At 40.5% G+C, this 15,243-nt stretch overlaps 1 protein-coding gene across 1 annotated transcript; it reads left to right on the top strand.

Moving 5' to 3' along the window:
• The first annotated feature begins 8,361 nt into the window (after positions 1–8,361).
• On the top strand, positions 8,362–12,976 carry LOC141374967 (uncharacterized). The gene is made up of 11 exons (XM_073947483.1): positions 8,362–8,664; positions 9,563–9,689; positions 9,792–10,032; positions 10,138–10,411; positions 10,516–10,693; positions 10,816–10,892; positions 10,994–11,174; positions 11,283–11,531; positions 11,656–11,827; positions 11,911–12,059; positions 12,197–12,976. The coding sequence occupies exons 1-11, from the start codon at positions 8,386–8,388 to the stop codon at positions 12,364–12,366; spliced, it is 2,097 nt and encodes a 698-aa protein (XP_073803584.1). The 5' UTR covers positions 8,362–8,385; the 3' UTR covers positions 12,367–12,976.
• Positions 12,977–15,243: the final 2,267 nt, after the last annotated feature.

The following is a 15,243-nucleotide window of genomic DNA, read 5'->3' as shown; positions in this document are numbered from 1 at the left end:
TTGAATATACAGAATTATATTTTAATACACCCTTTTAGTTAATGAGTTGTTCATCTTCTGTAATTCTGACCATCTCTGTAAAAACAGTGATATTTCTATTGCATCCACTCCCACATTAAAAATACTATAGTAATGTATACTGTAGTGCTTTTGAACCATGTTATAAAATAGCCTATTTAAATTTTATAGTTCTGGTATCACAACAACGATAAACACAACCCAATACTGAATAAACATGTTAAAAAATGCTATAATATTTACTATAAATCACCATAGTATTTTTTCATGAGGTCATTCGTCTGCGATAAAAAACGCGAAAGAGATCTCCGCCACTGGTGACGTTTCCAGGTGGCTAAACAGCGAGATTCGGCAGGTGTCCGACTTCTGATGTAATTTTTGAGCCCTCCTCTTACTGCGCACGCCTGCTCTCGTTTACAATGCAGTCAAGGCGAGGCACACCTCAAACGAGCCTAATGTCATAAGCTTCGCCGGGTGTCGATGTCACTGCAGTGACATGCAGCGCGACACTCTGAGTGACACAGGTCACTACACATGCCACTAGCGAGTGACACATGACAGTGGAAAACCGGACGTGCCACCGGAAGTGTCACTACACTCAGTGGCATGTGCCAGTGTCATCTGTACGTCAGATGTCGTGTCACTCCATGTTAAAACTGCTACTGTGAATCCGCGTTCAAGCGCACACAATAAGCTAAAACTCGCCCCAAGCACCGGCAAAAACAAATAACAATGAATGTGTCGAGGAAAGAGTAAGGACATATCTTAATTATTTATTAATAAACTTATTCTGAGTCAGTGTCGCAGATGCTGACTGGCAATCTCCTCTTGGACTCGCCTTTAGAGAGAAATTCATCTACGGATTACATGAAGGAGTTTTTTTGTTTTCGATTTGTTTTATTTTGTTAAGTAATAATTTAAAGCTTTCTATAAATATATTTATTATGCTTTTTATAAGCAAACTATGCGCCTAATAGCACACATTCTTTAACGTTTAAGCTACCATTGTTTTATACTGTTTTACTGAACTGTTTTATATCTTTTATTTTAGGCAAGTCGTGATGATCTGAGAAGGCAAACTGATCAAACAGACAATGATGGTCTTCCGCTGGGCGCTGTTCATTAAAAAAAAAAAAAAAAAAAACTTATTTTTAACGAATAAAAAATGCTCCAAACGTTTTAAATAAGCTGAATAAAAAACGAAACTAAATATAAACACTTTGCCATTAGGCTACATACAAAACTGAACGATTTTATAGCTGAAAAACTAAGTTGTTTAAGGAGAAGGGGGAAATATATTTTTGTCCCGTCTATTGCTTCACCGTTATTTCGAGAATAAACCCAGCGTAAATATGCAGATGTCATTCCCAAAACATATCAGCGTATATGTGCCGAAAACGAAAGTTTCATACAAATTCTGAATGGATTATAGCCTGGAAAGTGCAAAGCACGCTTCTCTTATTATCACTAAAAATCGTCACTAATCTTAGTTCATAGAGATCTCACAAAGATCCGTTATAATTTATAAAGCTCTCTAAATTACACAATCTTTTATTTACATGGCGTCTACACTCAAAAGATGATTCACGAGCACACAAAATGGCACTTAATAAAAACCAATCCGGCGCTTTCAGCAGTGAGGGAATTCTGACAGATCAATATCCGTGAACCTGATTTTTTCCCCCCCCGCATCCACAGTACGCCGGAAATCCGGCGTGGTGCCGGAGCGCTATCACCCCTGAGAATATATCAGACATGTAAACCTAAATTGGATTAAATTTACAATAGGTGTTAAAAGAGCTGCAGCAAAGTTGTATTATTGCAAATTATATATATATATATATATATATATATATATATATATATATATATATATATATTATTCAGAGATTATGTGTTTATATTAATTGTGCACTTTGTATTGTCTTTTCACTAGTGGATGAGTGCAGAAAGAGATGGAAGTCTCTTAGAGACACATACAGAAAAGAGAGGAAGAAAGAGGCAGAGAGGAAAAGGAGTGGAGCAGGAGCTAACAGTGTGCGGCCATGGCGGTACAGTAGAGTCATGGGCTTCCTCAACCCCTTCCTAGAAGAAAGAGCGACCAGCAGTAACATGGTGGGGGGGTTGGTGAAGCCCAAAACCCAGAGCAGAGGGATGATGCCATGGAAGACAATGAGGCAGCAGTGCAGACTACACCCACACATGCACAAAACATAGAGAGCCAGACCAGTGAGGCAGGACCATCAAGTCCAGCAGAGTCCAGCAGCTCACTCATGACAAGCCAAAGTGTGAGTGTACAAGATAAAGGAACCAAGAGAAAGAAAGCAGCACAGAACAGTACAGAATTTGAAGACAGAATAATGTCAACTTTAGAGGCGATATCAAAGAAAACTGTTGCTCCTCAGGAGGACAGTGACACTTTGTTTTTTAAAAGCTTACTGGAAGACTTTAAGTCCTTGTCAGTAAGAAGCAGACAGGACATAAAATTCAAAATTCATCAGCTAATATATGAAGCTAAATGTATGGAAGCTGATATGGCTGATACCTGGGGAGAAAGAAACGGGGGGCAGCTGACAAGTCTGTGAGGGGTGTTTGTAAGCTTATTTCCCTCGCAGCCCTGTCAGCTGCACCTTGTACTTTCTCCCCAGGTATATATATATGTATATGTGTGTGTGTGTGTGTCCTTAGGATAATCTTAACCCTTGACTTGTTAAAAACCAGTTTGAGTTTTTGTCTTTATTTGGTGAAAAAAGAAAATATTTTGATTTTAATACCATAGTTGCTACAATGAAAGTCAATGTATAAAATATATTAGTTTGTCTTCAGCTGAAAAAAAAGAATTAAACAAAGAATTAACAAAACGTAAAGCACTTTAAGCACATTATGGAACTGTATTTTTGTTTCAATAGGGAAAAGTGTGTCATGTCACATTTAATAATATTTTAATGGAAAAATGCTCTTTTAAAATGAATTTGTGGCTCTTAAAAGAGCCGTTAAAGCCATTTATTATGGCACAGGTTGCCAGGGGACGGCTCCCTCTGTGGAGAAATATGATGTGAATGTCTCCCGGACACGGATGGCCTACCGTGTGGCGTTGTTGCTGCCCACTCGGGTGACCTCCTGTAAGCCAGCAGCATCTCCATCAGCAGCTGATGGTAGGGGGATCCTTGTGGAAGTTGTTGACCTTAGGAAGTTGTGCAGGACACAGGTAGCCTTCACACACGCATTTACGTTGGCAGGGCTGATCTCAATGGCTCCTCTGTACATACGCCACTGAGCTGTGAGAATACCAAAGGTATTCTCAACAATCAGCCTTGCACGTGACAGCCTGTATTTAAAAATTCTTTGCCTGCCTGAAAGGTTGTGTCCTGGAAAAGGGCGCATGAGGTCTCGACAGAGTGGAAAGGCCTCATCAGCAACAAACACATGTGGCTGTGGCCCAAAATGCTCTGCACCTGACAGCAGAGCATCCTGTGGCAAACCAAGGGCCCCATCTCGGAGTGCCTGGCCAAAGATGGAATTGGCTAGTACACCGCCATCACTCATCCTCCCATAACTGCCTACATCCACTACTCGGAAGCGGTACTGTGAATCTACCACAGCCAGGAGCACAACCGAGTAAGTCCCCTTGTAGTTGTAGAATAGGGACCCTGAGTTGTCAGGAGCTTTGATCACAACATGTTTCCCATCGATGGACCCAAGACAGTTAGGGAAGCTTCACCGATGGAGAAAGTCAGTTGAGTTGTTTCGCCAGTCCTCAGTGGTCACCTCTTGTGCCAACGTGTCCCATATTGCTCTGGTGACCGCTCCAACAATCCCTGCCACTGTGCTTACGATAGCTGAAAGCTATGGTGCGGTAGGAGTCTCCTGTGGCCAAGAATCTGCAAAAACAACAGCTATCAATTAAGAACAAAGTAATCTATGATGATTAGAATTACTTTGCCCTACTTTCATGCAAATTTCAGGGGCTTGCACTTATGTAACATGTTCTTATGTATATTAAACTTTCCATTAAATAGTCAAATGTTGCTGATGTAGAAATAAAGATAATTTAATGTATAATACTATAAAAGGAAAAAGATACGTTTTAAACCTAAATAGTCAAAATTCACTATTAATATTATGATTAGGCTCGTAATTTTGTTTTATGCTTATGCTTTAAGTAAATGATTCTTAATAATTAGTCCACAACTGGACAGTAAGATATTAATAAAAAGGTAAATAGCCATATAACAATAATAAAAACATTTGAACAAAATTTTGACAATTAAACAAAATAAATGATTAACTCACCGAAGACAAATTGCGAGACGCTCAGCCGGCTCAATAGATTGCCAGTAATTGCTGTCCTGTCACGCAATTTGCGGTCCCACTTTGAAGAGCAGGCTGTCAAACTGCTCTCTATCCAGCCTGAAGTACCGCTGGAACCTGCCAACATCCAGCCGCAGTTCCTGCACCAGCCGGTGAAATTCCCCAAGCTGATGACGGGCTTGAAGAATTTCATGCACCCACACCGATCTTCGGTGTCTTCTCCTCCGCAGGTAGAGCAAAGCCACACAACACGCAACAACTTGATCTTCCATAGTGAAATGTATTTGATAAAACTGTGCACGGTATTATTTATATGCAACATTTTGCCACTAGGAAGCATGTTTTTAGCGGGAATGCAAGCGATTTGCTTATGTTCAGCAACGGCCCCTTTAAATACAAAATGTTTACATATACAATGTAGCGGATTTTGACGCTCTCGCCGCCGGAGCTGAAGGCAGACAGCGTTGTCGCCAGGGCTGCCAGAGCGACCTTGGAAGCTCTCGCCGCTTTCGGTGTGAACGTACAGTGAGACGCCTTGAATTTCGACCTCTGCTCCCCACCATTCTGCTGGCTAACATTCAGTCACTAGACAACAAACTTTGCGAGCTACGGGCGGGCATTTCCCTCCAACAGGAAACAAGAAACTGCTGCATTATCTGCCTTACAGAAACCTGGCTATCTACGGAGGTACCAGACACAGCTGCTGAACTTTCGGGGTTCTCCGTGCAGTGCACGGACTAAACGAAAGAACTCACAGGGAAAAGCAAAGGAGGAGGTGTGTGTTTCTTTATTAACAACTCATGGTGTGATGAGAGGAACATACACCCAGTTAGATAATTTTGTTCTCCTGATCTGGTATATCTTATGCTTCAGTGTGGGCCATACTGACAACCAAGGAAGTTCACAGCTGTGATTATTACGGCTGTGTACATCCTCCCTCAAACCAACACAGAACAGGGGCTCAGGGAACTGTATGGGAGCATAAGCAAGCAGGAAACCGTACAACCGGAGGCAACGTTTATTTTTTTACAGGGGACTTTAACAACAACAATCTCAGGAAAATCGCTCCAAAATACTATCAACACATTACCACAAACACGTGTGGTGACCATATTTTGGACCATTGCTATTCCCCATTCCAGGACGCCTACAAATTCCTCCTTTGACCACCGTTTGGCAAATCAGATCACTCTTCTGTTCTGCTCTTTCCTGCTTACTGGCAGAAACAGGACGTTTCAGAGCTGGACAGACCAATCGGATTCCATACTTCAACACTGTTTTAAACACGTGGACTGGGAGATGTTCCGGACAGCTTGTGATGACGACATTGAAGCAAACTCAGACACCATTACATGCTTCATCAGAAAATGCATAGAAGATGTGGCCCCAACAAAAACTGTCTGTATCTACCCCAACTAAAAACCAAGGATCAATGGTGAATTTCGAACAACCTTATCAGTGCGAGCTTCTGCCTATAAATCCAGAAATGCTAAGGAACAACAACAAGCAAATTACAACCTCAGGAAAACCATCAAAACAGCAAAATGTCAATACAGAGAGAAGGTAGAGGGTCAATTTAACACAAATAACACAAGGTGCGTAACAAGATCTTTTCGTCGCGTGAACATGCGAAAAGCTACTGGCCCAGATGGCATCCCTGGACATGTACTTACAGCATGCACACACCAACTAGCGGGAGTTTACACGGACATCTTCAAGCTCTCGCTCTCTTGGTCTGTGGTTCCCACATGCTTTAAGACAGCTGCTATTGTGCCCATACTGAAATCAACTAAAACCACATTATTAAATGACTGGCGTCCAATTGCTCTGACACCCATCTTTGGCAAATGTTTTGAGAAGCTGATTAAAAAGCACATCTGCTCTGTACCGCCCACTCAGACTGACCTTGTGCAATTTGCATACAAAAATAACCGCTCTACTAATGATGCAATTGCTTTCACCTTGCACACTGTCTCACCTGGAAAACAAACACATATGTGAGAATGCAGTTTGTGAACTACAGCTCAGCATTCAACACCATAGTGCCTGCCAAGCTGGTGGTGAAGCTCCAGGCTCTGGGTCTACACAGCTCTCTGTGCAACTGGATCCTGGACTTCCTGTCAAGCAGACACCAGGTGGTCAGAATAAACAACATTACTTTGTCCACACTGATCCTCAACACTGGTGCTCCACAGGCCTGTGTTCTCAGCCCACTCCTGTATTTTCTGTACACACATGACTGTACAGCCAAACACATATCCAACGTCATCGCTAAATTCGTGACATGGGCTGCTTACATAGACGCAGTGCTGATGAAGGCACAACAACGCCTCTTCTTCCTCAGGCGTCTCAGGAGGTTTGGAATGAGCCACCACATCCTCCGCTCATTGTACACCTGCACTGTGGAGAGCATCCTGTCTGGCTTTATCACCACCTGGTATGGAATCACCAGCAGCAATCACAAAGGCCTACATAAGATTGTGTGAACTGCTGGACGAGTAGTAGGAGGTGAGTTTCCCTCCCTCCAGGACATTTACACCAGGCAGTGCATGAGGAAAGCCAAGAGACTCCATCAGCGACTCCAGCCACCTAAGCCATGGACTTTTCTCTCTGCTACCCTCAGGCAGACGGTTCTGCAGCATCCGGTCACATACCAGCCGGCTGAAGGAAAGTTTCTTCCCTCAGACTATCAGGCTGATGAATACTTAACACACCCCACACAGACTCTTCCATACCCCTCACTACACAGCATCAATATGTAGCATGCACTGCACTTTAACCAATCCAGACTTGAAACAATACTGCCTTCAACTATACGGTCACCTATTCATTGTACATATCGCTGTCTATTTTACATTGTCCTGTTTTTTTTTTCTTTTTAAGACTATGCTGTTGTATTTTGCATTGTCAATGTATTTGCACTATATGTATTTTAGTGATGGGTTGTTCATGAACAATTCGTTAATTTTGAACGAATCTTCAATATGACTCAGGAACTACGAGTCCTCTCAGGGAGTGATTCGTTCATCCGCACGTGCGCACATTTGTGCAGGTGGTATCGTTAATTTCAAGTCTTCATCACATTGGCAGAAGACAATTATATGCGTTTAGAGCCGGAAAAAGAATTGATCCACTCACCTGTCGAGTCCTCTATCAGCTCTGAGTCAATTGTTCATCACGGGCCAATCATATGCGTTTATAGCCGGAAAAAGAAGTGATCTGCTCACCTCTCGAGTCCTCTATCGGCTCTGAGTCACTTGTTCATCACGGGCCAATCATACGCGTTTAGAGCCGGAAAAAGAATTGAACCGTTCATCACTCAAGTCCTCGGGTTTGAGTCATTCTGTCACGTGATGAACGAACGATCATGGCTCCTATTGGCTTAGACTGTACATGAAGAGATGAGCTGAGCAAAGAGACAAAAATGCCTTCATAGATAAAAGAGCAGGCAAACATTGAAGTATTATTTTCTCCTTCTTATATTCTATTTATGATTTATTTGTCGTGCCATCAACCTTTTGGGCTAGTTGTAGATGTGTTTGGATGTAATTCGTAACATTTTAATAATATTTTGGCAAATTGAACGAAATGACTCGAAAAAAGTTTCGTTCATCTTGATGAACAAGACTCAAAGATCCGAGTCAGTAAAATGATCCGAACTTCCCATCACTAAATGTATTTTGTACTGTCTGGAGCCAGCACTTAAGCTTTTCACTCATCATAGCACACATGCTGCTGATGATATGACAATAAAAGTGATTTGATTTGATTTAAAGGGCACCTATTGTAAAAAATCTTCTTTTCAAGCTGTTTGGACAGATCTGTGTGTTGGTATAGTGTATAGACCATCATACTGGGGTGATATGAACACACCCAGTCCTTTTTTTTCAATTTAACTACAAAAAAAAGGGTCGGCCAATTGGAGCTGTTTTCAAATCGATCGCACCATTACGTAGGTGTGCGATTCCCCCCGCCCACCGAATTGATTGACAGCTGCGCGTATTAACATATCCTGCGTTTGCCGTTTCCGCCATTATCAGCGTGAACGTCGAAGCGATGCCACCGAGAGAACACCCTTGTGCTATTTTAGGATGTAAGGCTCAGCACAAGAGCCTTCACCGTCTTCCTGCAAATGAGCAACAGAGGCTTAAGTGGCTGAGTTTTATCTTTGAAGACAAGGTGCCTGAAAATGTACCAAAACTGTTGTATGTTTGCGCTAACCACTTTAGCGTAGACTGCCTCGAGAACGCGGGACAATACAACTCCGGATTCGCGAGTAAATTGTTTTTGAAAACTGGATCAGTTCCTACAATACGTGATCCTGTCTCACTTCAAGTAAGTATTACATTTTATGTACTTCTAGCCTTAGTATTCTAATTATGTTAAGCCGATGAATAGCATCTGCGGCTAAAGTAGCTTCGGATGTTTGTTTGCACGTGTTTACCTCTTATTGTGCTTTTCAAAAACAGTCTAAATACTCGAAGCTGCATATGGTAGTGTGTACATGAAGGGGGTTTAGCCATTAGGAACAGAAACCGTAGAAAAATAGCAACATTGTAAAAAGCAGTACCACTGGCTACAGCTAAAGTTTGTTGTTGTTAAATGTTTGTTGTACTGTAATCGTAAGCCGAAATGAATAACATCTAAAAGTTAAAAGCCGCTAAAGTTGCTTCGGATGTTTGTTTGCACGTGTTCACTGCTATTATGCTTTTCTAAAACAATCTAAATAATCGAAGCTATAAGTGGTAGTGTGTACAAGAAGGGCTTTTAGCCATTAGAAACAGAAACCATAGAAAAATATAAACATTGTAATAAAGCAGTAACCAGTACTGGCTACAGCTAAAGTTTGTTGTTTATGTGGGATGTTTGTTGTAATGTGTATACTGTAATGTTAAGCAGAAATAAATAGCATCTGCGGCTAAAGCTACTTCGGATGTTTGCGCGTTTACAGCTATTGTGCTTTTCTAAAACAGTCTAAATACTCGAATCTTTAAGTGGTAATGTGTACATAAAGGGGTTTTAGCCATCAGAAACAGAAACCGTAGAAAAAATTAAACATTGTAATAAAGCATTACCACTGACTAAGTTACAGCTAAAGTTTGTTTTGTATGTGGGATGTTTATTGTAATTTTTTTCCACTGTACTTGCACGTGGTCTGCAGTTGTTTACAATAAGATCGGTATGTTTTAATCAAATAAAGGTCATTTTAAAACATGTATGTTTTCTTACAAAGGCCACGACGTCGACAAAGAGCAACAAGGTGGATGTAGCTTGCCAGACAGAACCTTTTCACACATCTTTACACAGTGTTGGCACCCAGTTGTCTTTTAGGACGCTTCAGGCTAAACGCAGGAGTACAAGTAAGTTAAAATTTCTCAGTTTATTTTAAGTTGCTGCATTAGAAACGTGTTTTATTATCTTTATAAACGTGCAATGAGATTAATCATAAAATTACACTATAGGTGTCCAGACAACAATATCCAGTTTTGAACTGACTGTGCCATCAGCGTCCTCTACTGCGTTTATGACTTCGACACCCCTCAAACCTTCACTAAAAAGACCTCGTCTGGAGCTGGAGGAGGAGGAGGAAGAAGAAGAAGCCGAAGAGACTTTGACAGAGTCAAAAATTATAGCCCAAGACTCGGATGTGACATTTGACCCTGCAGAGGAATGCACATCTGCAACTGAACCAACAGACTTGTCGTGAGTTTATGCATTATGTAAATTATTTGACAGATTGTGTATTGTCATCATAACATTCATCATAATTTTTTTTTATTATGTTAATGTGTATATTTATTTTTACAGAATCCAAGAATGCCCAGTTCATAACATTGCCAAGTTCATTGTCTATGAAACATGCCTCATGGAGCTCTTCAGTGACTGCCCAGTGTGTCAGAGGAGATGTGATGTAAAGTCACAAAGGCTTGGGACATTTCTGAGCGTACAGCAAGTCTGCCCACACTGCGAGTTTGTAAGAAAATGGAACAGTCAGCCAATTATTGGTAGTACTCCAGCTGGCAACCTGCATCTTTCTGCTGCAGTCTACTTGAGCGGTGCATCATTTTTTGTAGTTGAAAAGGTAATTATCTATCAAAATTTATCACATTTCTTTTAGAAACATAATATAAATTTTGTCACAGGGTGCATGCACATTGTACTAAAAATTCTCCTCTCTGTTGTCAGGTATTTGCTGCAATGAAACTACACATTTTTAAATATAATTCATTTCGCCGTCATGCAAGACTTTGCATTGAACCTGCTATTGTCCACAAGTGGAGAAATTGGCAGAGTGAAATGCTAGAACAGCTCAGTCGAAGAGAGAATGTGATTGTTGGAGGAGATATGAGGGCTGACTCCCCAGGTATTTAGTCAAAAGATTTAATTTCTAATTCAATACAGTCTAATAAAAAAAATAAATATGAAATACATTACAATTATTCCAAAAATGTGTTTAGAATAATTATGTACGGTTTGTTCTTGAAGGTCACTCGGCCAAGTATGGGAGTTATACAATGATGGACCTTGCAACTAACACAGTGGTCGACCTACAGTTAGTCCAGGTAATACAGAAAAGTATTATGTGAACTAGCATAATATTTTGGATTGAAAATGTGTGATTTATATATATATATATATTTTAACCTTATTTAAAATTTTATAGAGTAATGAGGTGGGTGGCAGTTACCATATGGAAAAAGAAGGCCTAAAGAGAAGCCTTGACCTGTTGGATGCCCGCGGTGTTCGTCTGGAATGCATCATCACAGACCGACATCCTCAAATACAGAAATACCTCAGGGATCGAAATGTCACTCAGTTTTACGATGTGTGGCATATCGAGAAAGGTATGTAATTTAGCAGTTATTAATTTACTTAAGATTAAATTGCTATTTACAGTTCTTACATGTTTATTATTATTTTTGTGTTGATGTCTTTTTTTCATTAAATTCCAGGAATTTCCAAAAAACTGGACAAGATATGCCAGATAAAGGGTTGTGAGAAGTTGCGTAAATGGTTACGTAGCATCAAAAACCACATCTACTGGACTGCTGCATCATCCACAACAGGTCCTGAAAGAGTGGCAAAGTGGACCTCTATCTTAAACCATGTACAAGACAAACATGTACATGAAGACCCCAATTTTCCGGCTTGTCTGCATCCGCAACGGATAAGCAGAGACAAGAACAAATGGCTGTCGGCTGGTAAGTTGTATACAGACATATAAAATATTCTTTGCGATTAAAACTAATTCAAAATAGAGCTTGTTTCATTGTTCAGATTTGTTTTTGATTTCGACTCTAATACCTTAAATTTTTGCTTGTTTAGCAACGATGCCATTCTATAAGCTGGAGAAAGTTCTCGCTAACAAGAGAATATTGAAGGATGTGGCCAAGCTAAGTCCTCACCACCAGACGTCAACTGTTGAAGCTTTCCACAGCGTCATACTGCGGTTTGCACCCAAAAATGTGGTATTCCCTTTTCTGGGGATGCTATGCAGGTAAAGCCAATGATCAGAAATTAATATTTACAATACTATACAGTCTTGTCATGGTACGTCATTTACATTTTTCTTTTTGTTAGGTTGTACTTGGCTGCACTGCATTACAATGAAAATGCCGGGCGTCCCCAGGCCACATCAGCAACTGGTAAACCTATTTACAAGCTTGCTTTTCCAAAGGCAAAGAAAGGAGAGTATAGGGTCCGAGAAGTGAAGACACAGCAAACTTTCGGTATGTATATAAATGTTTATAGTATTATTAATAATTCAATAAATAAAAAAAATAATTGCACTTTACATTCACAATGAAAACTCACTACTCAAAATACAAAATTAAGTTACTAAAGAGATAACTGTTATATTGCACAGGTTATGTAGAAGAGCTGCTGGACCTCATCTTCAACCAAGTGTTTGTGGACCCATCACCCTATGTTGATGAAGTGTTGGGAATTCACATACCACCTGCTCTATCATCAGCCTACGATCGACCTGAGATGGAGGAGGCTATCTCCAGCAGGGTGACCCGCTTCAATCAATAGCGATCCTAAAACCCACATAGCTGCCCTGCTCTTCAGGAAACTGTCTTCGAATCTTCAGCACCACACAGGCAGGAATCACTACACGGACTCTCCGCCCGAGGAAACCCCAACACCAGCTCACAAAGCTCCGATAAGCCAAAAAGCGGCACTGTCTAACAGAGACATAATAATGAAACATTGTTTTAGAAATTGCACTACAATTTGAACTTGGGAGTTATCACATATACATTTTTATTTTTTATAAAATAACTAGCTTTAACAAAATTTCAGAAGTCATATTTTGTTTATTCAACTGCCAATGTATATTTGATATGTTTGTATGTGTTTGTAGATATACTGTACTTTCTAATGTTCATGGACAATTGTATTTCATTCAACAAAGGGACAACTTGGAGTTTATATTTTATATTTGCACAAGGATACATTTTATATTTGCCATCACATTTTAATTTATACTTCAATATAAAGTTTTTATATGACTCAGGAATTGAAGCATCTTTTCTGAAGGGTTGATGTTTCTATGCCATACTGATTTTTATATATTTTAAGAGTTTATATATTAATGTTTAGTGAATTTAAAATTATTTTTCAATAAAAAGTACATGCATTACTCAGCCTTTTATGAAGTCATTCAAATTGTCATCTCAGAAATAGCAGCAATAAAAAACGGTACGTATTTCATTTTTATTGACATTGAGGTAAAGTTGGTTTTATATTCAGATATTCGGACATTCTCCTTAATAGTATCATTTCAGTAAAGTATTCTTTGCAAATTCAAAATAGGGAAATCGTATTAGCAGCAAATGACAAAGTACAACATTGTTTACAGTCAAGTAAATAGTTTTAATGTTGTTTACAAGTCATACTTGCATGCTAAATACGATCGAATGTTTAAACTATCATGATAAACAATACAGGGACTTCTGAATGTGCGGATATAAAACCAACTTTATCGCTATTTTATTGACTACACGGCGTTAATGTGCTTAAAAAGAAAGCGAGCATGCAGATCATGAACAAGGTAACCTGCTATTATTTCTATTTATTTAAACTCACTTTTGCACTCCACGAAGTCGCAGGGGACCATAGTCTGCTTTGTATATATTCGATGCATTTTGCAAGGAATAAATATTGAAGCAAACGGGATCCATTCCTGGATGCTCCGTCATGCACGAGGGTTGCATTTCCAGTTGATCCATTCGTCTTCTAACCTTATTACACGACACAGTTATGCTGTTTATTATCTCATTCGATGTCTTTAGAGCAGCAACGTTAACATAAACTGGAAATTTACCTGCGGTATCTCCCTGCAGCATACATTTTCAGCCTCAGTTGGCATTTTTTCACAATTGCCACACAAGCACCTGCCAATATTTGTCAACGTCAATATTCATGAATTACGAATAAATCATACCAATGCAAAATTTATCTCTGTGGATATCTTTATGTCTTGTCTGTGTTTGACGTAACGCATGACGTTCGCGAACTTTATCAAACAAATTACGGATGGCGCATGCATAGTTACATAGCGGCTGTAAAAGTATTCAAAAACATAAAATATTTTGTATGTACCACTCTGACACATTCTGGCACATTCGGATTATAGATTCCTCAACAGTCGACTCTGCTTGATCTGTGTCCGAGTCTGGGTCATATATGTAGGGTTGAATTGTGTTCCTCTCACTCATGATGACTCCTACTGTCTGCCTCTGTGACGCGGTGCACAAAGCAGACGCGCTCTTGGCTCCGCCCCCTTGTTACGTTGGGCGGGCAGTCGAAACTCATTATCATGTTAAACAACACACCCCAAAACAGCAACCCGTGTACACGCCTCTAAATTTACACTTTTTAACACAGCATAATAACCATATCTGAATTGCGTTTTGATCTGAACCTATATTGGCACACTCAGAAGAACCATAATATTAGTATTAAATCTCAAAAAAGGGCTAAAATATGTGCCCTTTAAACAAGCTTTCAAGAGTTCACACTTAGCTCATGATTTATACATAGCTTGTTTGGCATGCTGTCCCGGGAGAGAGCCCTGAGCTCAAGGGATCCTCGAGCCCAGGGCTCCCCCCCTTTTGCAGGGCGAGTGGAGATTGAGCTCAGGTCTATCTCAAACTCCCCCGCTGCTGAGGCCAAGGCGAACTTCCTGAGAGTAAGACATTATAAAAAAGGTTTAGGCTTGTTTTATCTATAATATAGAGCACATTTGGATGGTGGGAGGAAACCGGGGAACCCGGGGGAAACCCACGCGGACACGGGGAGAACATGCAAACTCCACACAGAAATACCAGATGGCTCAGCGAGGACCCAACACCATTGGTATTCTTGCTGTGAGGCAACAGTGCTAGTCACTGGGCCACCGTGCCGCCCATTCTGGATAAAGGAGGAAGAAGGGGAGGAGGGGGGGTTTCTTCCAGACGAAGATAGTTGTAGAAAGGAAATGAGGATATATAAAGTGGTTTGGGATCCTTTGATTGGAGGATCATAATTAGTTAATGTGGACCAGCTGGGTAAATCATGAGCACATGCTTCTCTCGAAATTAGTTTAAAACTAAACTTCACTTCAAGAGTTCACACTTAGCTCATGATTTATACATAGCTTGTTTGGCATGCTGTCCCGGGAGAGAGCCCTGAGCTCAAGGGATCCTCGAGCCCAGGGCTCCCCCCCTTTTGCAGGGCGAGTGGAGATTGAGCTCAGGTCTATCTCAAACTCCCCAAAAAGCCAATGATAAGCGCTCGGGACAGCAGCCGCGTGTTTACACAGGAACTCCCCAAAGTGCAAAGAAAAAGTGCTATATCCGGCTGCTGGATATATATGTGAAGAACTGATAAAAAGTGGGGGAAAAGCTTTCTAGGGAGTGTGTGAAG

The sequence above is a fragment of the Danio rerio genome, chromosome 4 (genome assembly GCF_049306965.1).
Source record: "Danio rerio strain Tuebingen ecotype United States chromosome 4, GRCz12tu, whole genome shotgun sequence".
Taxonomy (NCBI): domain Eukaryota; kingdom Metazoa; phylum Chordata; class Actinopteri; order Cypriniformes; family Danionidae; genus Danio; species Danio rerio.
This window is presented reverse-complemented; position numbering and strand designations above follow the sequence as displayed.